This window comes from Callorhinchus milii, unplaced genomic scaffold (genome assembly GCF_018977255.1).
Source record: "Callorhinchus milii isolate IMCB2004 unplaced genomic scaffold, IMCB_Cmil_1.0 Scaffold1, whole genome shotgun sequence".
In the NCBI taxonomy this organism is placed as follows: domain Eukaryota; kingdom Metazoa; phylum Chordata; class Chondrichthyes; order Chimaeriformes; family Callorhinchidae; genus Callorhinchus; species Callorhinchus milii.
Genome location: NW_024704742.1, coordinates 78,758,768 through 78,784,233, shown reverse-complemented (window position 1 = coordinate 78,784,233; position 25,466 = coordinate 78,758,768). Strand labels below are relative to the sequence as shown.

General features: G+C 42.9%; 1 protein-coding gene across 1 annotated transcript; it reads right to left on the bottom strand.

Annotated features, from left to right (window-relative positions):
- Positions 1-891: 891 nt before the first annotated feature.
- On the bottom strand, positions 892-23,991 carry LOC103177709 (SWI/SNF-related matrix-associated actin-dependent regulator of chromatin subfamily E member 1-related). Its single transcript, XM_007892017.2, has 10 exons — positions 23,867-23,991; positions 16,765-16,861; positions 15,123-15,240; positions 12,250-12,456; positions 11,631-11,751; positions 11,351-11,388; positions 9,646-9,727; positions 7,604-7,819; positions 6,167-6,302; positions 892-3,655 (listed from the first exon to the last, which is right to left on the bottom strand). The coding sequence occupies exons 2-10, from the start codon at positions 16,785-16,787 to the stop codon at positions 3,643-3,645; spliced, it is 954 nt and encodes a 317-aa protein (XP_007890208.2). The 5' UTR covers positions 16,788-16,861; positions 23,867-23,991; the 3' UTR covers positions 892-3,642.
- Positions 23,992-25,466: the final 1,475 nt, after the last annotated feature.

Here is a 25,466-nt window from a genome sequence, read left to right as displayed (position 1 = left end):
CTCTTCGATCGTGCCTTTGGTCGTCCTTCCACCTCTCTGCCTTCCCTCACCCCTACCCCAGCTCTCCTCCATGCTCGGGTTCTGAGCCCTGACTATCCAGCGCCTTTGGATGTCCTCCTGATGTGAAAGGCGCTCTAAAATGTAATTTTGTTGCTGTTGTTGCTCTATTAATCCATCCATAGATATTTTAAAAACAATATTTACACCACTATATTTCCCAATCTACAGCTGTTTACTGAAGGAAAAGAAATAACTCAACTTTATATTAGGTTTTCGTAATGTCACTGCCCAAAGCATAGCCAATGACAGCATTCCAGTTAAAAAACTAGTTCTTAAGCAATTTTATACTATATGTGAGGATGTTTGTGTAGTGTTGTTTACCTCAGTTTACCTAACAGTAGGTAGGAACCTGGTTAAGTTGATTGGTGGTTCACTTTCCAGGGATAATAATCCCTCCAAAAAATAATAAATTGGTCTCTCTATCCATCCTGTAGCTCAGTGGTTAGAGCACTCGGTTTGCAAACGAGAGACCTGAGTTTAATTCCAGGCAGAGGGCGAAACCTTGGGCAAGTTTCCTTACTCCACACGCCTGATAATAATCCCTCCAAAAACAAAAATAAAATTGCTCATTTTCAATCTACGACTGTTTGTGGGACATTGCTGTGCGCAATTGGCTGCCGCGTTCACCCACAAATAGTCAATTCACTTTAGTGTGTTCTGTGAAGCGCTTTGGGACGTCCTCCCGACGTGAAAAGCGCTATATCAAATGCAAGGATTATTATTATTATTATGACTGTTTGTGGGACACTGCTGTGCGCAACTAGCTGCCGTGTTTCTCCCACAAATTAGTCAATCCACTTTACAGTAATTTGAGACTTCTCAACAACGTGATAAGGCGCTAAATCAATGCAATTATTATTATTATTCACGCCATGACTGGAGCACAGCATCATGGCTACAAAAGCAGTGCTGTACTCACTTGTCTGCTTTCAGGTTTCCTCGAACTGACAGCTGTGTAAGGTATGAGACTACACACATCTCCCTTTATAACTAAGACAATTAAGTTGACTCTTAACAACCCCCTTCAACTCTTAAAATAATTCACATATTTGTACCATCTCCCACTGCAAGAAAAGCAGAATAAAATCAGGGAAGGCAACAGGAACATTCAAATAAACCATTTACAGATAATAAAACAAGATGAAAATGGTTATCCCGGGAAATGATGGTTCTGAAAATTTCCATATTGAAACTTTGCCTTAAGTGTCACCAGCCAGTTCAATACTGTGTATTTGTTATGTGTAAGTCTTATAAAATCCAACTTATACATAACTTTACACAAGTCATGTATGATACAACTGATATAACTCATACTTTGCATGTCATATTAAATGTACGGTTCCACCTGATACGACTTATGTAAGATTTTTACTGTCGTTCATTGCAATGCTGTGCAATATGTAAGAACATCTGTGTAGTGTTGTATTAGCTCATGAAATCATTGTAGCTTCACTTCAATTCTCCTTGGTCTCCTCTGGCCATATATCAAGTTACAAGTGATCTGTGCCCAGGGGTATGCTTACTCGCTGCATTGAGGTCAAAAAGCATTCTAGGGTCACCTGTCCCTATTGTTTTGATATCTCGCCACTTTGGCCTTATGAGGTACGAGACAGCAGGTCAACGTTCAGTGACCTTCCTTTCCTCAGCTGAAATATCAACCTTTGCTTCTCATCTGCCGATCTTTGCAAACTCCGCTGATATCAGTAGCTTGCTGCACAGCAAACATAAACTTTTTTGACAAATAAAGTTCTTCAAAATCTGTTGTAGAAATGAAATCAAACAACTATTTGCGCACATACAAATGGCTACACCACAATCCCAAGCCACTGATGAATACGCGAACCAATTAATCTTTCATCTCCCTTTTTGCTCACAACCAAATCAATTGTGTAATAGCTTTCCGATCCATTGCAAGGTAAGTGGTAAAATCCAGTGCTCTAAAAGTACATAACTGCAATTTGAATCATGTGGTAAAACGGCATAAAACACAAGCCACAGGATACATAGTAGTCATATGTTCATTAATACAAATACATTCTTAGTTCATTAATCAAACAGTTTTTGTTTAACTAAGGAAGACCAATGGCAATCTGAAGTAGTCATAAGTCTTCTATGCAGGTGTGAATGTATGAAAAGTCCAACACTTGTAAAAGCTGCAACTCAAACAGCAAGTTGATATCACACTTCTAGAAACATAGAAATTTATGTGTCACTTATCAGCCATCTGTGTTATAGATATTTCAAAATATAAGTACGGTATCTCTGCTTGTATACATTTCTGATGAAGGTTGCTTTGACAATATTGATAAACCATTCCAACTTGAAGCAAGTTATCTCAATCTCTTGATGTACATTGGTTCGGAAAACCTCTCCCCCACCCTATCTGTCCCACCACCAACGATTCACCTTTCAGCCTTCTGCACCCGCTCCCTGGAACTCCATCTCAAAGTCCCTACTTGCTCTCTCCTCATTCAAAGCCTTCTCAAGACGACTCTCTTTTGACTGCACCTTTTCTTTCTGCAACAGTTTGGCCCCCACCCCCAGCTCAGGTGCCCGATCAGCAGCGTGAAGCACTTTTGAGACGTCCACCTGACATCAAAGGACTAGATAAAAGGTAAATTGTATTGTAAAATACTTCTACTTAGGAGTTACCCTGTACACAGTATAGAGCAACTACTAAATAGACGTATGTATGTGCGCACACATAGACACACAAATGTCACCCTCTGCACAGGAGAATTTGATAACTATTTTCCCCAACGAAAAAATGTATTAACAAGGAATTAATTTTCTCAGAATTGAAATTTGAGGATTGGTAAATCATTTATAAAAAAAAGATGGATTTCACTTGAACAGAATTTATCTAAGTTGTAAAAAAAAACACTTTTGTACTAATTTGCTGTAAATAACAGAATTGACAGCCATCAGATTTTTTTTGTTACCTGTGATCAATAACATAACATCCATTTGAAAATGATATCCCCTTAACCCTGTCTAAACAACAAATTGTAGCATTGATTTTATTTGTTTAAGTGTAATAGCTGCATTAAAACCTGGCTCTCACTACTTTTGAAGTTTGTACACCAATGTAACTCAAGCATGTCATGGTCATATACAACTTACTTTACAAAAAAATCTACATCTATAGAATGAATTCACACAAAGATATACAAAGGTTAATAAAAACTACTGAATCAACTCAGAATTCACAGCCTGCATGAAACCATCGTTGACAAGAAAAAATGATGAAAGTACTAACAGCTTAGTTTAGCACTCGTCACTAAATTTTGAACAAACTAGCATTTAATTTTAGACACATTGCAGCTTTCTGTTTCAAAGTATTGTATAGTGTAATCTTCAACTTCATCCAAATCCCTTTGCTTTAATCTTGAATGAGAAGCAGACCTTTAATTCTGTTTGCCATGTCCCTGGATCCAAAAGACTAACTGCATTTTTTTTCAGGGAGTTGCAGCAATGCCTTGTATGAGTTTAAAAAAGAGGAACTAAGCATTTGTAACTAATCCACTCTTCAGCCTCCTTGGGAATCTGTGCATCATCTGATTTGCTGAAGATTATGGTGTTTTAAGGCCTGTCACTGAAACAGAAAAACGTTACTAAGTTCATGAACACTCACAATGATTGTAAATATGATCTACATAAGGAACAAAAAAAAGGTACGTAAACAGGGATTCATGGAATCCATTTCACACATAACAAACTACTGGGAGAATGACCAAATTTATTTGGGGGATGCTTGGTGAGGACACCAGGAGAAACTCCCTTTTCTTTTTAAATAGCGCCATGGGACCTTTTAATATCAACTTGAATTGGGACCTCGATTTAAGATGTCATCTGAAGGATAGTTATCTAACAATACAGCACTGAATCGGTGTGGCACTGGAGCATTAGCCTGGACTGTGAGCTCAAGTACTAATATAGAGCTTAAACCAACAGCCTTCTCAAGCTGCGATATCCAACAAAAAACACAGATATCTGCGGATATCTGAATTGGGAATCATCTCTATAAACTATCTGGGCTCCATCACCTTCATCTTTAAAATGTAGAAATCGCTGACATGAACCCATATACAATAAATTCATACTCCAACAAGTTAATGCAATGGACCTCTATCATTGCACAAGATTTTTAATCAAGTTCCTTTCATTTTATTTTATTAGCTATAGCTTCCTATAGATCACTCCTCATTCTTTCAAATGTCAGAAAATAGATTATGCCATCTGAGATTCGCAAGCAGCCTAAGCGGTACTTCCACAGCATACTGAACACAGCCTCATTTTCTCAACTATCTTTTTATAGATCTGGTTCAGTGACTCTTAAATAGGCAGTCCCAATGATGTCTTTGGCATCATGCACACTATTTGTCTTCGGAACAGCCTGTCAAGCTCATTCCTCAAGTTTGACCATTTGATCCCATTTCTCCACTTTTTCTCCTCAACATTTAATGTCCTGTTGGCCAGGCTCCCTGTCCTATGAAACAAAGTCACAATAATCATTCTATTTCACACATTATTCTCCCAGTGCCTAGGATCTTACTATTATACAACATATGATACCTTATATTAATGGGTTGTGTTGGTGATTCTCTAAATAGTTCCATCAGAATATGCTTAGAAACTGGGCTAAAAGTACAGCCACAATTTTTCAGCAAAATCCACTACAAACACCCCCGTCTGCTACAGACCTGTAAACCCAGTGAGCTCGGCCCAGCCCTCTGCGGCTGTTGCTGGCTGTTTACTCGATGGCGCAACTGTGGGCAGAGCAGCTCCGGGCTTGCATGAGTGGTGCGGCGGGAAATGGGCTTCGCTCACCCCAATGCCCCGCTGTTGAGATTGTCTGTGTGTCTCTCTCCTCTGAATGTGTATCTCTCCTCTGTACGTGTGTCTGTGTGGTTGTGAGTGTGTGTCTCTGTGACTCAGTGTGTCTGTGAATGTCTGTGTATGTCTCTCTGTATGTATGGGTCTGTGTGTGTGTTGTGTGTCTCTCTGTGTGTCTGAGTGTGTGTCTCTGTGACTCTGTGGGTCTGTGAATGTGTGTGTGTGTCTCTCAGTATCTGTAAATGTCTGTCAGTATGTCTCTGTGTGTGTCTGTGAACACCTGTACATTTCTGTGTCTGTGTGCCTCTCTGTGTCTGTGAGTATATGAGTCTCTCTCTCTCTGTCTCTGTCTGTGAGTGTGTGTGTCTCTCTCTCTCTCTTTCTCTCTGTGAGTGTGTGCGGTGGCTGACCCTGGGAATCAGGAGTGGTGATCTCCTAGAGCCCCTCAGTTAAGACTAAATTAGAACTGCCTGCTTCCTCCGTTCAGCGGGCTCCGGTCTGCTCCATGTCCCCCGCCCGACCCACCCTACCATCGGCGGTCGGGCTTTCAGCCTCTCTGCCCCACACACTGGAACACCATCCCATGGTTCCTTTGCCTCGCTTCCTCCCTTCCTTCCTTCAAGGCCGGTCTCAAGACCCTTCTCTTCAATCATGCCTTTGGTCTCCCTCCCACCTCTCTGCTTTCCCTCACCCCTACACCACCCCTCCCCCATGCTCAGGCCCCAACACCTGACTGTTCAGGGCTTTGGAACATCTTGCCAGCATGAAATGTGCTCTATAAACGTAATGTTATTGTTGTTGTAAACTGTCAAATCAAATTTCCTTGCAATTTTTGGCAAATATTTGTGCAATTTTCTGTTGGCTCTGCTTATAAGGGCTAATTTTCCTATGTCTGTCTCTCACAAAATTAGTTTAATTAAACTATAAAAACCTTGGGCAAGGTTTCCTTACTTTGCGCGCCTAATAATAATCCCTCCAAAAAACAAAACAATAATAAATTGGTCAAATTTTCAATCCACAGCTGTTTGTGGGACACAGCTGTGCACAATTGGCTGCTGCGTTTCGCCCACAAATATACAGTCAATTCACTTTACAGTGTGTTCTGTGAAGCGCTTTGGGACGTCCTCCCGACGTGAAAAGCGCTATATCAAATGCAAGGATTATTATTATTATATTCTGTGAATCGCTTTGAGACATCTAGAAGACGTGAAAAGCGCTATATCAAATGCAAGGATTATTATTATTACATTTACATATCGCATGTATTTACCTGTTCTCCAGCTTGCTTAATATCTCCTGTATCTTTTTCACAAGTTTGTCATTCTGCCGCGCGTCATCCACCACAATACTGTGCAGTTTGGTCAAATAGGAGTCAACTGTGTCTAACGTTGCGTTTTCTCCACTACCTGAGAGATTTAGAAAAGATAAAAGGTGAGATGATGTTTGTATAATAACAGTCTTTACATTGAATATAGCACCTTTCACATCAGGAGGATGTCTCAAATGCACCCAATTTGCGCACAACAATGTACTGCAAACAGTCATGAAGCAAATGAGCAATTTTTTTGAGAGATTGTTGGGAAGGAGCGGAGAAAACTCTCCTCTTTATGAATAGTAACATGGGATCTTTATCATCCACTTCAACAGATTGGGTCAGTTTAACATCTTATTCAAAGTACAGCACCTCCAGCAATGCAGCACACCCCCAGAACTATGTTACAGTGTCAGAACATGAGTTCTGAGTCCAGGACCCACCACCTGACAAATTTTATTGTGTTTTTCTTTGGGTAGATTGTATGGGCTGCAGTAAAGCACACTAGTATTAAACTATGGTTTGTGAAACATTTGCAGAAGATGTTATACGTGGCACTTCCACCCGAGATTTATAAATTCATTCCTTATGACTTGTTCCAAGCATTTTCCAGAATTTCTTTGCTATCTTTTTGTAATTTTTTCACATCAACATGTTAGATCATCATATCAAAAACTGTTGTTACGAAAAAAAAAAAATCAGTGGGATTGAAAACTAGTCAAATTTAGTATTTGTAGAAAGTGGCCATAAAGAGTGTGGAGTTGAAAAGCGTTCAGAAAAAACACCACAGGACATAAAGAGCTATTGCGTTTTTAAAGATAAATGCACCAGTCATTTTTTGTAATGTCCCATCAAAGAGTTATGATGGAAACTGTCAACATTTTCATCCACAAAATATACAGTTAATTCACTTTAAAGTATATTCTGTGAAGCGCTTTGAAACAACTCAAAGACCTGATAAAGCACTATATCAAATGCAAGGATTATTATTATTATACTACAAACCTATCTGGAGTCTTGTTGGCCAGACCACCAGGAGAAACTCTCTTTTCATTTTGAACAGTGATATGAGATCTTTAATATCCACCTTAAGAAACATTCAGACAGAACCTGGCATCCAAACAATGACATTTCCATCAATGCTGCATTACCCACAGCAGGACTCTGGAGTGTCAGCCAAGGCTGTGAACTCAAGACCCGATAAACCGCTTGAACCCACAATTGTCTGCACGAGGGCCAAACAAATGCTGCCGACTAAGCCAATCAAGATTTCTGCTCAAGGTCTATATAATTAATGAGACCAATGAATCCCAGCTTGTTGATATTTTCTAAGTTACATGCAGTCCGTGTTCATTGGGAGGGCAGTTTTACAAACTGTACATCTTTATTTCTGACCTGGAAGAGAGACATTAGCCAAGCTAGATGTTAGCATCTGCCGTAAACTCTCGAGATGCTTCTGGATAGCTGAATTTTGGTTTTGCTCTTCCGACAACTCTTCCTCCAGCTTTTCCTTGGCACTTTTCATGTTGTCAATGTGCTTCTGTAGGACCGCATTCTGCTCTTCATACTCAATGTTAGCTTTTCGTAACTTTCTCAGCTCTGCTTCTTGAGCTGCAAAACAAAATATTTTATCATCTCATTCTAAAGTCAACAACATCTTCTATGTTGACAACAAATTTACATTTATACAGCTTATTTCACGTTAAATTCATCAAAGAGGACATATGCACAGGAAATTTATTTTATTGCATGTATTAGGGATAGAATATTTTTTTTGTTCCAGTAATAAGGCTGGCTAAATAGCCTACTCCAGTTCCAGTTAGTTTAGAACCATTAAATTGAAATAATAATCCTTGCATTTGATAGAGCGCCTTATCACATCAAGACATCTCAAAGCACTTCACAGAATATACTGTCAAGTGAATTGACTGTATATTTTTTGGGGTGAAATGCGGCAGCCAATTGCGTACACCAGTATCCAACAAATAATGATGGATTGAAGTGACCAACTATTATTTTTTTTTGAAGGAATTATTAACACTGGAAAAGCGATCCGCCAATTGACTAACAACCAGCTTCCTACTTACTGCTAGGTAAAAAGAAGTGTGGAGTAAGGAAACTTGTCCAAGATTCGTCCTGCTGGGAATTGAACCCAGGTCTCTCGCTTGCGATGCAAGTGCTCTAACCATTGAGCTACAGGACTCCATTTGGAAATACTTGGGACTACAGGAAATACTTGGACATTATATGTTTACTGTTTTTGTCCAAGCTCTGATGAGACTGGATAGGATATGCACATGGCCTTGACAATACAGTTCAATACAGATCAAGGGATGTTCGGATGAAGAAGATTTTCAGCTTCCCTGACCTCATCCTTCAACGCAGCATCAAGCCATTTCTTCAACGAGTCCAGGGTCCTGGTCTCTACCACCCTTCCTGGTAACCTGTTCTAGTTATTAACTACTATCTGTGTAAAAAAAAATACTTCCTGAAACTGCCCTTTTTATCCCTGAACAACAACAACTTGCACTTATATAGCACCTTCCATGCAGGGTAGCATCTCAGCTCTTAAACCTGTGCCTTCTCGTTCTATTCCGTTTGCCTCATTGAAAGTATTGTTTTGATCACATCTTCTCAATTGCATCTAGCAATGGGTTTTCAACTTTTCAATATAAAAAAGCTTGTTATAAGACGGCTCTGCTCTATGCCCAAATCTCCCCTTCTGTAAGGTCTTCCTCATAAATTAAGAATTAATCAAACAGGTCCCATATTGTATGTTCCAATCGGATCAGGCGGTGCCAATGACGGATGGCGTGAGAGGCGCGAAGTGAGGTAAGTCTTACTTGTTAGGAATGCAGACCCCAGAGTTTGTTTAACATTGCAAAGCATTATTTCTTACTTATTTTCTTTAATTCTTTTAAAATGTTGGAATTAAAGGTACTAAATTTCCATGGATTTATTGTGTGGGGTCCTCAGTCACAATGCCTAATGTTATGGGGGGCCTTCAACCCAGAAATTTTGGGCCCTCTGACTGACACTCTGTTGCAGTGCTGGAGGTGTGTTGCATTTGGATGTTGGTCCTTTGGATGAGATGTTTTACCGAGGCCGGATCTGGCTGTTCAGGTGGACATTAAAGATTCCATAATACTATTTGAAAAGAGAAGTGATTTTCTCACAGTGTCCTGGCCAACAATCCCCCAAATAAAATTGGCCATTCACTCCATGGCTGTTTGTGGGACTGTGTGAAAAATTGGCTGCCAGGTTTCCCCATAAAATACAGTCACTACACTTTACAGGATATTTCTGTGAAGCAGCTTGAGACCTTCTTGCAACATGAAAGGCACTAAAATAAAATGTAATGACTATTATTATTATTTGAGTGTTGCGGCACATTTGTAGTAGGTCAAATATTTAGTTGAAAAGCAAACATTCTTTACCTTTGTTATGATTGAGAAATTCCTCTGTAAATATAGGAATATCAAACATGGACATCTTTCCTTGTTTCTCGTCACTTTTATTCTGTGGGAGTAAAATAGATAAATCAACCCTGCAAGAATTTTCTTTATGTGGTCAACCCAATTTATGACAAAAAACAGAAACCCATCACCATGCTTAAGAGTACCGAAAACAGACAAGAATTCCACACATTTGCCACCTACACATGAAATTTCCCTGTGTCTAGAATGGAATGCGCACTGGAGGGACACATCTAATTCCAGAGAGCGTAAATTAACTGAGTAAGAAGGAAGGCAACTTTTTATTATTAATAAATGAAAAGTTTTAATCAGAATTAAAGAAATATATATTCCATATATGTTTTCATTCACAGTTTGCTTTGATTACAAATTGCAAGCTTCTTGAATTTTGGGAAACAATTGCTGTTGTGATTATCAAAATATTGACGTACATTATTTGTTAAAGGATTCTGGCAAAATTCTTTCTCCCTCACACTGGGCAAATACATATAAACAGATCTGAGCTGGTTCTTGATAGAAAATTAGGTATTTTACTTCTAAATCTAATTACATTGCAATTCTATTTTTCCTAGATTTGAATAACTTGCTGTTGAGACTCTACCTGCACATCGACATTTTGTGCATATATGGGAACGTGCACTGGAATGAATGGAAGGATTGAGTATGAAAGGATGGTCGTGAATACAATAAATTATTATTCAATAAAGGATCACAGACTCACTTTAAGCACTGAAAGCTGGCTTCTCGCCTGAAAATGTAGGACCTGGGTTCTTTTAGAAATCCTTTGTACATCAACGTCCAGATCTGGCTCCTTCTGCTGCATGTGTTTGACTGAGTCAGACTCACCTTGACTGAGGCCTATAACACCTTTAAGGCCTTTCTATGCTGTTTCCTCTAAGGAGCCGGAGCCATGCCCCCCATCGGTTGTGCAGAGCCTCCAGTTCTTCCAGGCATCACAAAGGCCTGTTGCCACTGCCGATCAGTTTACTTATGGTCAGTGTCCTACAGCCTCTCTAAGGATTCGCTTAGACTAGAAACGGTTACAAATCCATAAACTAGCTTGCACATCTCTTTGTTTGGACCCTTTCTTCCCCAAAAAAAGATGACATTAACTTAGGTTATAGAGCCACCTGGAGTCAGTTCTCTGCAGTGCACTACCAATTACTGCTGGGTTTACTGAACGGACGGTGGTTTACGTCTGCCTGACTAAGAAGATTAATTTCGACATATCTTGCCACTACAGAAAGAGTAACGCATTTAACTAGGCTCTAGGATGCTCTGTTGAAACTGTGCTTGAATCACACTGACAAATTAGATGCTACTGTAATATAATAATAATCCTTGCATTTAATATATCACCTTATCACGTTATTGAGACGTCTCAAAGTGTTCACAGAATATACTGTAAAGTGAATTGACTGGATATTTTATGAGTGAACCGCGGCAGCTAATTCCACACAACAGTGTCCCACAAACAGTTGTGGATTGAATGACTAAATTGTTTTATTTTTGAAGGTATTATTACTCACGGAAAGCAATATGTCACTCAACCAACAATCAAGTTCCTATTAGGTAAACCGTGTAAAGAGTATATGTAAAAGCAACTGGAGAAAACAAGACAAATCTTCTATTACAGTATTACCTAATATATCCCAAAACTTCTTACCTCAGCATGTACACCATTTGACATTGAATAAGTAGTTTCTAAAAAGTAAAAGGCACAGAATGAAAGTTAATTTAGAAAAACACTATTGCAGAAAATCATTAATCCTTAAAAGTTCTACTAGTATCTTACTGTACCTTAGGTTTTTTTCTTTGCAATCTGATGTACAATGAAAAGATATATATCAGTAAGTTTTTTTTAATTTGCTACTAGTAATCCAGTGCTTAAATTAGTCAAACACTTCTGCTTCGAACACGGAATTAATGATCAAAAGCAGGGCTACCTTTCCTCATCTTCTTTTCCTGGGCTACTTTTGTGCTCATTTTGTAAGCTTCAGTTCCCCGATATGCCTGGAGCTCCTTTACGTACTGCTGCTTTTCCCTCTCAGCTTCATCAAGATAACACTTCAAAGGTAGACAAATTGAAAAGTTAAAAAAAAATCACAAATATGTGGAGGTCAAAGACTGCAAGCAACACAAATTGTTGACTTCTTGTTTTAAATCTAAGAGCAGCTAAAAGCACAATGCTCAGCTTCAGAGACCAGAGGCAGAAGCAAAAACAGCAATACAGATTAGAAAAATAAATCTGCTCAAACCAAATTTACATTCTAGATCAGTCACACAGCGAATTAAAGCAAAATGGTGCAAGAAACGTAAACAAATTCATCTCTCCTCAATAGGAAGAATAAAAATGAGATGGAAAGGGACAAGTGGAATAAAGCACTTATAATAATCCTTGCATTTGATATAACGTTTTATCACTCTTCTAGACTTCTCAAAGCGCTTCACAGAAAATGAGAGGGAGACATACAGCCAGTAATACAAACAACAGACCTGAATCAACTTTAAACACTTCTGCTGGGCAGCACAATGCACTTTCCCAGTTACATTAAAGACACAAACCTGCTTTTCTTCAGGTGGGAGCTTGCTCCATTCACTTCCCAGCATCTTAGTGATTTCGGGAGAAGATAAATGTGGATGTTGTGCTCGTAATTGTTCACGCCGTTCATTTAAGAATCGCATGTATCCAGTCAGTGGGGCTTTCGGGCCATTGGGTATATTCTTTTTGCGTTTTTTTCCTTTTGGCCAACCTCTCTTCTTGGTCCCACGCTGCAGATTAAAATGAAAGGGCATATTTGGATTAATTGGTATGAAATGCTTCCTCTAAGAACAGTTAGCAATACAATATAATTTACAGTTATATGACACAAAAACTCCACTGCTTACAAAGTTGGGGAATTATTGTGGGTATTAGAATAGGTTTCAAGTAGTGAGGAGCGCTATATAAATTTAAGTTGGTATTGGATTTGATCAAATCCCTCTTCATTGCAAACACGGTGCCTACTGCAGTATCTATCTCACTGATCACACAAGCTCAGTATTTTTTAGAAATCAGCAGTGATCATTCAGTACGTCAGCGGTGATCATTTTGTGTGTGAGTCAGAAAGTCATGGTTTTAAGCCCCATGTTGGGACTTGGAACTCATGTAGTCTAAGGTGACACTCCAATGTGGTGCTGGGGGTTTGCTATACTGTTGCAGGTACTGGCCTTCAGATGAGATGATAAACCAAGGTTCGATTTTCCTTTTGAGGTGGATGTTAAAGATCCCATGCCACTACTCAAGTTTCTCCTGGTGTTTTGATCCAAATAAGATTGGTCACACACTTCATAGTTGTTTGTAGGATATTGCTGTATCAAATTGGCTGCTGCATTAATCCACAAAACATGCAGTCTCTGCACTTTACAGTGCATCCTGTGACATCCTCCCAAAGCGAAAGGCTCCAGAACAAGTGTAACGATTTAGAATTCAAGATCCAAGTCCTCACCTTTAAGGCCATCCATGGCCTTGCTCCCTCCTATCTCTCTGACTTGCTGACTCCCTACCAAACTGCCCACTCCCTCCGTTCATCAGGCTCCGGCCTGCTCCATGTCTCCCGCCCGACCCGGCCTACCATTGGTGGCCTCTCTGCCCCACACTCTGGAACTCCATCCCACGGTCCCTTCGCCTCACTTCCTCCCTTGCATCCTTCAAGGCCGGTCTCAAGACCCTCCTCTTCGATCATCCCTTTGGTCTCCCTCCCACCTCTCTGCCTTCCCTCACCCCTACACCACCCCTCCCCCATGTTCGGACCCCAACATCTGACTGTTCAGCGCTTTGGAACGTCCTCCCGACGTGAAAGGCACTCTATAAATGTAATTTTGTGGTTGTTGTTGTATTAGTATTACCATCAATTAATAAACTGGTGTGGATAGCACAAATTCAGCCATTGCAGCTCCTCAGAAAGTCTGACCCAAAACCAATGCTCATCTCACATGGTCAGATATAACTGGGAGTGATTTCAGGTCTACAATTCTAGTTTAGGTTTTAGATGACATTTTAATTTGTTCATAATTCAATCCTGTGGTTTACATTACATTAATTAATTATGTTAATCCTTGCATTCGATATAGTGCTTTTCACGTCGGGAGGACGTCCCAAAGCGCTTCACAGAACACACTGTAAAGTGAATTGACTGTATATTTGTGGGTGAACGCGGCAGCCAATTGCGCACAGCAATGTCCCACAAACAGTCGTAGATTGAAAATGACCAATTTATTATTGTTATTGGTTTTGGAGGGATTATTATTAGGCTCTGTGTGGAGTAAGGAAAGTTGCCCAAGGTTTCGCCCTCTGCCTGGAATTGAACTCAGGTCTCTCGCTTGCAAAGCGAGTGCTCTAACCACTGAGCTACAGGACTCCAAAGACAAAAATAAGCCAACCGCCTGGTAATCACAACATATCCATAAGAAACGTCACACAGAGTACAAAAACATTGGACTCTATTAAAAAGGAAGCAATTCATTTAAAGTGATCGAAGACAATCACTGCAAGCAGCATGTTTTGTTTTACATTCACAAACCTTCTCCTTCCCCGCTCCTCTGCCAAAGATGTTTGATTAAATTTCTAGGAGCAGTTCCAATGTACTCAAGTACCTCCTCAATTGCATTTATGTGTGATCCTCCACAGGGACTGGCAGTACATTACTTGACCGTGGGTTTATGGGGAAATAGAAATGCAGCAGAGTGCAATCCTGTGCCTACCTTGAACAGGGACTGCTGAATAACAATGAGGAGGGATACCTGTAGCTGAATTTCACTTGCTGAACCCATAACCCCTGAGGCCAATTGAAGGAGCATTAGTTTCATCTTGGCTTAAATCAGTTAACTCAAGAGATCGAATGGCTCAGTTACTAACTGAAAAAAATCACTGAGCAATCCAAGTCCACCCAGGTATGGTTTATGAAAGGCATTTGTCACAACTGACAAATTATTGGATAGAAAATCCTTCCCTGGCATTGAAAGACATGGAATGCTGGACTAATTATCCTCATATATTGAATTTGAAAATGTTTCATCCCATATGCCCCAGAAAAATAACCCACCTCTCTACATGAGGAGTTTCTGGCAGTATCCTGGGACAGCACAGAGCACCAACATGCTGTGCCTTGGGAGTAGTGGGATGTTGGTTCCCAATCTGAGTCACTGAGGCACAGTGCCAAGTGAAATCCAGATGCCTCCCCCACAAGGAAAGCGGGAAAAACCACAGGGAGTGTAATCCACGGACCTCTGCTGTGCAACTCCTAGCCAGGACAGAGCCATATACCGGAGATCACAGATTGTACACAGCTGAGTCTCAGCATCACAAACCAAATGAAAGAAGCAGGGTTTGTGCTAAGCTCCAACCCGAACAGCAGGAAAACAGTCACCCACGGATCCAAATCTTAAGCTAATGTTACCTCGNTTTTTTCGACATGTTTTTCATTTTTCTGTGATCCATTGTAAGTATCTTGGACTTCAGCTGACTCGCTTCCTTCTTGTTTCCCTAAATGTGGTGATCCTTGGGTGGTTGAAGATCTAGAAGGTAATACGATGCAATAGACGCAATCAAATAATTTCAAAATCAGGTTTCACAGTACGTTTCATCCACAAAATATACAGTCAATTCACTTTACAGATGATTCTGTGAAGCGCTTTGAGACGTCTCGAAGATGCGATAAGGCACTATATCAAATGCAAGTATTATTATTATAAGGGAGCTTCACATCACACCTAAAAGGGCCCATTTGATAAATGCCATTTAAACTCATATAAATCTGAAATTATAGCTGTGAAGTTTTTCATTGAATCTATTCAGCCAAAGTATTGAACTATGGCAAAAAGAAATGTAACAAAATGCCAATAGCAGGGTCTACTGCAAACCTCCTGGCTCAGGAACTGGGCTACCAAGACCTCCACAGAAGGTAGACTCAATTCTGACATTCTGTTGCCAAGCATGTAACCCAGGAGCCAATTCAGCACCAAGGAGACTTTGCTTACCTCTCCCTCCCTGGAGAATTGTCACCAATAACTGGAAGCAGCTTATTAACATCCACCTTTTCAAATCCATAATTTTAAACACCTCCATCAGATCCCCTCTGAATTGCCTCAACTCTGGAAAGAAAAGCTCCAACCTGTCTAATTTTTTTTATTGCTGTTATCTTCTGGTTCCTTGTAACATCCTTGTAAATCTACACTGCACTCTCTGCAATGCTGCAATATCCTACTAGTAATATGTTGACTAGTTCCCCAAAAATGATCTAACCAAGTTTTTATATAAATTTAACATTACTTCCTTTTAAGTTTCTACTCAATTCCATTGGATATAATGCCAAGAACTCAATTTGCATTGTCTATTGTCTTGTCCACCTGTGCTGCTAATATTAAGAGCTCTGTAAATCAGAATCACTAGATCCGTTTGCACCTCTGCCCCTTACGGTTAAGGTTTTTATTGTGGTCTTCATTTTTGCTCCCAAAGAGACTCACTTCACATTTTTCTATATTTTATGCATCATGGGCCTGATATATATATAAAAAACAAAATGGCTAAATAGCAAAGATATGATGTACAACTGTTGCTAAGTAGGCTAATGAGATTGTTTGACTTCACAGAAAAAAATACATGAGACAATGTCAAAAGAATTCACAAAACACAATGATTTGAATCTTCCAAGAATGCACACGCAATGACAATACTTGCAATCCCCTGATTTATATTCTACATCTGTGGAGACCCATAACGTAATGGTTAGCGCGCTAGCAAGCAAGACGACCTGGATTTGATTCCTGGGCAGGACAAAACCACAAGTAAGTTTCCTTACTCTGCATGCCTCTGTTTACTAAGCAGTAAGTAGGAACCCAGTTGTTAGTCGATTAGCGGATCACTTTCAGGGGATAATAATCCCTAAACAAACATGGTGGCTCAATCCACGGCTGTTTGTGGGACGCTGATATGCGCAATCGGCTGCCGTTTTTTGCATACAAAATACACAGTAAATCCACTTTACAATATGTTCTATGAAGCACTTTGATGCAAAGATTATTACTATTATGAGTACATACCCAGAATCTGGTGCGCAGTCCATCACCTGACCACACAGCAAATTTAAGAAGATCCAGTAATGTTCGTTGTTTTTATTTTACAGCAACATCTAGAATTCTAAAAACAAGTTCAAGAATTAGTTGGGAATTGCATACTACAGTATAACAGTACAATATAACACAGGTTTAAAAATTCCCCTGGGTTTCTCAGGCTACGGTAAATTCTGGTAAACAATTTGTAACTTTGGATCTACTGTACATCATTCACTGCAATTACAGTGTAAGGAGCTTCTCCCTTCCTCATTTTCTTCTCTTCCTGAAAGAGGTGGCTCATGCTGCAGTAAAGTTCAACAAGAGTCAGACGTACTCTAGAAAAGCGCTCATGTGTGAACGTAGATAGTGAATGACAGCAGCTGTTCAATTGTGCTTATGTACATATAGGAACACAGGAATTAGGAGCAGGAGTAGGCCATTCAGCCCCTCGAGCCTGCCCCGCCATTCAATACGATCATGGCTGATCTTCTAACCTAACTCCATCTGCCCGCCTTATCCCCATATCCCTTAATCCCTCTAACCTTTAGAAACCTATCAATCTCAGTCTTGAATATGTTCAAGGACTGAGCATCCACAGCCCTTCTGGGGGAGAGAATTCCATAAAGAAAGCGAGAAAAGGAGCACCGAACCAAACCTTGACTTGTGTCACCCTTTCAAGCTGCACACTTTCCAGCAGCAATCACAAAATCGTTTGGATCCGGGCTCTTTGGCCCATTTAATTCCATCCCTCCAAAACACCATTCTGACTGTTGAAAGACCTCTTGTTATTATAATATATTCTATAATATTCTATCATACTCTCTCTCTCTCACTCACTGCCTCTCTCCTCTATTATTCACACTCTTAACTGTATCGCACACAGAACACACGCTTACACTCTCTCATACATGACAGTGCATTGTATCACAATAGTATGTGTGCATAATTTTTTTTATTTTCTGTCATACTCACCAGCCTCTCCCTACAACAACAACTTGCACTTATATAGCGCCCTGCTTGCAGGGTAGCGTCTCAGATCGCTTAACAGTGGCGGAGTCTGACTCCGAGTCGGGGGGAGGCAGGAGGTGGCCGTAAGCACGGCCGAAGAGGAAAGTTTTCAGGCGGGACTTGAAAGCGGGGAGAGAGGGAGCAAGGCGGAGGGATTGAGTGAGAGCTTTCCAGAGTTTTAGGACATAGTGGCTGAAAGCACCACCTCTGACGATGGGGCGGGGGGTGCGAGGGATGAGCAGGAGGCCAGTGTCAGTTGAGCGGAGGTGCCGGGTGGTGGATTGGGGAACCCGGTGTTAAGGAATATCTGAGAAGGCCAGAGACCGCTTGCTAACCACACTGGCAGAAACCATTACCCCACACGAAAGCGATGTACCAATCGACTAACGACCGGGTTCTTACTTACTGCTGGTAAACAGAGGCATTTGGAGTAAAGAAACTTGCCTCAGGTTTCGCCCTGTCTGTGAATCAAACCCAGGTCCTACTACGGGACTCCAGAGTATATAGTATATACTTTCTCTGTCACACAGCACAGTGTACACTCTCTCTATCACATAGTACAGTATATACTCTCTGTATCTCACAGCACAGTGTATACTCTCTATATCCCACAGCACAGTGTATACTCTCTCTATCACACAGTATAGTATATAGTCTCTATCACACAGTACAGCATATTCTCTCCCTCTCACAGAGTAGTGCATACTCTCTGTTACACAGTACAACAACAACTTGCACTTATATAGCACCCTCCATGCAGGGGAGAGTTCAGAGCACTTAACAGTAGAGGAGCCTGACTCTGAGCCGGTGGCGCGGGGGAACATGGCCACAAGCACGGTCGAAGAGAAAAGTTTTCAGGTGGGACTTGAAAAAGGGGAGGGGGCAAGTTGGAGGGATTGAGGGAGAGTGTTTCAGAGTTTCGGGGCGTAGTAGTTGAAAGCGCGACATCCGATGGTGGGGTGAAGAATGCGAGGGACGAGCAGGAGGCCGGCGCCAGGCGAGCGGAGGCGCCGGGTGGTGGATTGGGGAGTGAGGAGGTCGGAGAGGTAGGGAGGTGCCAGAGAGTGAAGGGATTTGAACACGAGTGTGAGGATCTTGAAGTCGATCCGTTCAGTGATGGGGAGCCAGTGGAGCCCGACCAGAACTGGTGAGATGTGGGTACGGATTCGGTCCGGGTAGGTATGCGGGCGGTAGAGTACATTCTCTAGATATACTCTCGGTAGATATACTCTCTCTGCACACAGTACAGTATATATTCTTTGTCACTCTGTATAGTATGTTCTCTCTCTGTCACACAATACAGTATATTCCAAAAATCTATCGCTGGGATTTCCATGGGATGCATGGATATCTCAGCTTGGTTTGGATACTTTAAAGCATAGTAATGGGTCTCCTCATGTGTCAGATACCCAGCTGACCCCCAAAAAATACAGTATATACTTTTTGTCACACAGTAGAGTATATATTCTCTATATCACACAGTACACTATATACTCTTGCTAACAAACAGTACAGTATATTCTCTCTATCACACAGTACAATGTATTCACATTCGTACATCCAGCCCCCAGAATACACCTCGATCGGCCTATAGAGAGACAAGCAGCTGCTGCTCAAACTCCCCAACTCCATCGCTCAATGGGAAGAAACATGTGCCTGAGTTGCGAACAGGAACAACAACAACAAGATTTCATTTATAGAGCGCCTTTCACGTCGGGAGGACGTCCCAAGGCGCTGTACAGTTGGGTCAGGACCCGAGCAGGGGGGATATGGTCAGGGTGAGGGGAGGGAAGGGAGGGAGCGAGGAGGGGGTAGAGAGTCGAGAGGGGAGCTGAAGGCACGGTCAAAGAGAAAGGTCTTGAGACCGGCCTTGAAGGAGGAAAGGAAGGTGGTAGCTGAGATGTTTTGCCCACCGGGAAGCTCACAGGGACAGAGAGTTCTTGATACATACCATCCACCTCGTGGGAGCTTAAACCCGATGTCGGATTGTCATATGTCAAGACAAACCAGTCACTATCCTCCTGGGTGAAGGAGAAAGCAAGGCAAACAGGGTCTCCTTGGAGCTGAACTACAATCGTGCCAGCCCTGTGTGACGGTCCTGACATGAAAGGCACTTTACAAATGTAATTTGGTTGTTGTTGCTGTAATGCGGTTCTTGAGCCAGGCGGGTCTGCAATATCCACTGCTGAAGACCGCACAGCCAGCCTGGCTCATCGTCAGAACTCGGAAGGGCAGAGAAACATCCCACTCATATTCTACTAACCCTGCAAGCCAAAGTCCTGGCGACGAGGGTGGTCCCAGCTGGACAAGCAGCGGGAAAACTTGCCCGACAGTGATATCAATGGCAAGTGATGTGGTTCCAGCTGGTTAGACTTCAACAGTTACCACAACGCACACACTGCGGTCCCCAAACCTCGTCTCTTGCAACCTGCACCAAGTACTTTACGGAATTAGCCGAGCAAGAAGAGAGTGTGCATTTCATTCCAACGATCTATGTGTGGGATTTCCATGTGTAGGCGGGAGGCGTGCAATTCTCAGCTTGGTTTGAATCCACTCAAGCATGGTGATGGGTTTCTGCATGTGTCAGACACCCGGCTCACCATAAAAATATAGATTATTATCTGTCACACAGAACAGTGTATACAGTATATTATTATATTGTTATAATTCTTCTTATATTATTATTATAGTATCTCTCACTCACTGGCCTCTCTCTCTGCATTATATTATATTATTATTGTGTATCAGATTTTCTCACTCACTGGCCTGTGTGTACAGTGTAGTGTATTATTATCACTCACTGGGCTCTGTGTACAGTGTAGTGTATTATCACTCACTGGGCTCTGTGTACAGTGTAGTGTATTATTATCACTCACTGGGCTCTGTGTACAGTGTAGTGTATTATCTCTCACTGGGCTCTGTGTACAGTGTAGTGTATTATCTCTCACTGGGCTCTGTGTACAGTGTAGTGTATTATCACTCACTGGGCTCTGTGTGCAGTGTAGTGTATTATTATCACTCACTGGGCTCTGTGTACAGTGTAGTGTATTATTATCACTCACTGGGCTCTGTGTACAGTGTAGTGTATTATCACTCACTGGGCTCTGTGTACAGTGTAGTGTATTATCTCTCACTGGGCTCTGTGTACAGTGTAGTGTATTAATCACTCACTGGGCTCTGTGTACAGTGTAGTATTATTATCTCTCACTGGGCTCTGTGTACAGTGTAGTGTATTATCTCTCACTGGGCTCTGTGTGCAGTGTAGTGTATTATCACTCACTGGGCTCTGTGTACAGTGTAGTGTATTATCTCTCACTGGGCTCTGTGTGCAGTGTAGTGTATTATCACTCACTGGGCTCTGTGTACAGTGTATTGTATTATCTCTCACTGGGCTCTGTGTACAGTGTAGTGTATTATCTCTCACTGGGCTCTGTGTACAGTGTATTGTATTATTATCTCTCACTGGGCTCTGTGTGCAGTGTAGTGTATTATCACTCACTGGGCTCTGTGTACAGTGTAGTGTATTATCACTCACTGGGCTCTGTGTACAGTGTAGTGTATTATCTCTCACTGGGCTCTGTGTACAGTGTAGTGTATTATTATCACTCACTGGGCTCTGTGTACAGTGTAGTGTATTATTATCTCTCACTGGGCTCTGTGTGCAGTGTAGTGTATTATCACTCACTGGCCTGTGTGTACAGTGTAGTGTATTATTATCACTCACTGGGCTCTGTGTACAGTGTAGTGTATTATCACTCACTGGGCTCTGTGTACAGTGTAGTGTATTATTATCTCTCACTGGGCTCTGTGTACAGTGTAGTGTATTATTATCACTCACTGGGCTCTGTGTACAGTGTAGTGTATTATTATCTCTCACTGGGCTCTGTGTACAGTGTAGTGTATTATTATCACTCACTGGGCTCTGTGTACAGTGTAGTGTATTATCACTCCCTGGGCTCTGTGTACAGTGTAGTGTATTATTATCACTCACTGGGCTCTGTGTACAGTGTAGTGTATTATTATCTCTCACTGGGCTCTGTGTGCAGTGTAGTGTATTATTATCACTCACTGGGCTCTGTGTACAGTGTAGTGTATTATCACTCACTGGGCTCTGTGTGCAGTGTAGTGTATTATCACTCACTGGGCTCTGTGTACAGTGTAGTGTATTATCACTCACTGGGCTCTGTGTGCAGTGTAGTGTATTATCACTCACTGGGCTCTGTGTACAGTGTAGTGTATTATCTCTCACTGGGCTCTGTGTACAGTGTAGTGTATTATTATCACTCACTGGGCTCTGTGTACAGTGTAGTGTATTATTATCACTCACTGGGCTCTGTGTACAGTGTAGTGTATTATCACTCACTGGGCTCTGTGTACAGTGTAGTGTATTATCTCTCACTGGGCTCTGTGTACAGTGTAGTGTATTATCTCTCACTGGGCTCTGTGTACAGTGTAGTGTATTATTATCACTCACTGGGCTCTGTGTACAGTGTAGTGTATTATCACTCACTGGGCTCTGTGTACAGTGTAGTGTATTATCTCTCACTGGGCTCTGTGTACAGTGTAGTGTATTATCTCTCACTGGGCTCTGTGTACAGTGTATTGTATTGTTATCTCTCACTGGGCTCTGTGTGCAGTGTAGTGTATTATCACTCACTGGGCTCTGTGTACAGTGTATTGTATTATCTCTCACTGGGCTCTGTGTACAGTGTAGTGTATTATCTCTCACTGGGCTCTGTGTACAGTGTATTGTATTATTATCTCTCACTGGGCTCTGTGTGTAGTGTATTATTATCACTCACTGGGCTCTGTGTACAGTGTAGTGTATTATTATCTCTCACTGGGCTCTGTGTACAGTGTAGTGTATTATCACTCACTGGGCTCTGTGTGCAGTGTAGTGTATTATCACTCACTGGGCTCTGTGTACAGTGTAGTGTATTATTATCACTCACTGGGCTCTGTGTACAGTGTAGTGTATTATTATCTCTCACTGGGCTCTGTGTACAGTGTAGTGTATTATCACTCACTGGGCTCTGTGTGCAGTGTAGTGTATTATCTCTCACTGGGCTCTGTGTGCAGTGTAGTGTATTATCACTCACTGGGCTCTGTGTACAGTGTAGTGTATTATCACTCACTGGGCTCTGTGTGCAGTGTAGTGTATTATCTCTCACTGGGCTCTGTGTACAGTGTAGTGTATTATTATCACTCACTGGGCTCTGTGTGCAGTGTAGTGTATTATCACTCACTGGGCTCTGTGTACAGTGTAGTGTATTATTATCACTCACTGGGCTCTGTGTACAGTGTAGTGTATTATTATCACTCACTGGGCTCTGTGTACAGTGTAGTATATTATTATCTCTCACTGGGCTCTGTGTACAGTGTAGTGTATTATCACTCACTGGGCTCTGTGTACAGTGTAGTGTATTATTATCTCTCACTGGGCTCTGTGTACAGTGTAGTGTATTATCACTCACTGGGCTCTGTGTGCAGTGTAGTGTATTATCTCTCACTGGGCTCTGTGTACAGTGTAGTGTATTATCACTCACTGGGCTCTGTGTACAGTGTAGTGTATTATCACTCACTGGGCTCTGTGTACAGTGTAGTGTATTATTATCACTCACTGGGCTCTGTGTACAGTGTAGTGTATTATCTCTCACTGGGCTCTGTGTGCAGTGTAGTGTATTATTATCACTCACTGGGCTCTGTGTGCAGTGTAGTGTATTATCACTCACTGGGCTCTGTGTACAGTGTAGTGTATTATCACTCACTGGGCTCTGTGTGCAGTGTAGTGTATTATCACTCACTGGGCTCTGTGTACAGTGTAGTGTATTATCACTCACTGGGCTCTGTGTGCAGTGTAGTGTATTATCACTCACTGGGCTCTGTGTGCAGTGTAGTGTATTATCTCTCACTGGGCTCTGTGTACAGTGCAGTGTATTATCACTCACTGGGCTCTGTGTACAGTGTAGTGTATTATTATCTCTCACTGGGCTCTGTGTGCAGTGTAGTGTATTATCACTCACTGGGCTCTGTGTGCAGTGTAGTGTATGTTGTTGTTGTTGTGTTTGATGCTCTCACTCACCTCAGCTCTGCTGTGGTTGTGTGTCTCTCTCTCTCTCTATTGTCCTCTCTCGCGCACTTTCCCTGTCATTTCCGGGCTCCGAGCGCTGGGCTCTCCGCGCCTGCGCACTTGCACCGCCGCCCGCCCTGTGCAGCGCCGCCTGTGGCTGGAGGTCATTCAAGCGCCCCCCCCCCCCCCCCGAGGCCAAGTCAGACTCCGCTCTCTGGGGCCCGGGAGCGCGCCTCGCGGCGCCCTCTGGGATCTGCAGTCGTGCCTCCCTTTGTCGTCATCGCGTTCCCGCGGCGCTGAACTACAACTCCCAGAAGGCGCCGAGCACCGCCCCTCCCCCACGTGACCAGGTCTGGTGGTGGGCGGGTCGGTATTGTCGTTGTTGTTGTTGTTGTTGTCGTGGGTTTGAAATGCCTTTGGGCGCCGCCCGCGGTTTAAAAACATATTTTTAAATATAAAAAATATTTTAAACCCCCAAAAGTGTTATCCCCCCCCACAGACCTTTCCTTACACAGTTTCCGACAATACCTCTCCCCAAAAGCCGCTGAATCCCTGGTCCGTACCTCTGTCACCTGTTGTCTGGACTACTCCCACACCCTCCTCCCCCGGTCTCCCCTCCACCACCATCCACAACATACAGAGCATTCACTACTCTGCCGCCCGCATTCTCCCCCGCACCAAACTCTGCCGCCCGCATTCTCCCCCGCACCAAACTCTGCCGCCCGCATTCTCCCCCGCACCAAACTCTGCCGCCCGCATTCTCCCCCGCACCAAACTCTGCCGCCCGCATTCTCCCCCGCACCAAACTCTGCCGCCCGCATTCTCACACCCACCAAACTCTGCCGCCCGCATTCTCCCCCGCACCAAACTCTGCGCCCGCATTCTCCCCCGCACCAAACTCTGCCGCCCGCATTCTCCCCCGCACCAAACTCTGCCGCCCGCATTCTCCCCCGCACCAAACTCTGCCGCCCGCATTCTCCCCCGCACCAAACTCTGCCGCCCGCATTCTCACCCGCACCAAACTCTGCCGCCCGCATTCTCCCCCGCACCAAACTCTGCCGCCCGCATTCTCCCCGCACCAAACTCTGCCGCCCGCATTCTCACCCGCACCAAACTCTGCCGCCCGCATTCTCCCCCGCACCAAACTCTGCCGCCCGCATTCTCACCCGCACCAAACTCTGCCGCCCGCATTCTCACACCCACCAAACTCTGCCGCCCGCATTCTCCCCCGCACCAAACTCTGCCGCCCGCATTCTCACACCCACCAAACTCTGCCGCCCGCATTCTCCCCCGCACCAAACTCTGCCGCCCGCATTCTCCCCCGCACCAAACTCTGCCGCCGCATTCTCACCCGCACCAAACTCTGCCGCCCGCATTCTCACCCGCACCAAACTCTGCCGCCCGCATTCTCACACCCACCAAACTCTGCCGCCCGCATTCTCACCCGCACCAAACTCTGCCGCCCGCATTCTCCCCCGCACCAAACTCTGCCGCCCGCATTCTCCCCCGCACCAAACTCTGCCGCCCGCATTCTCCCCCGCACCAAACTCTGCCGCCCGCATTCTCACCCGCACCAAACTCTGCCGCCCGCATTCTCCCCCGCACCAAACTC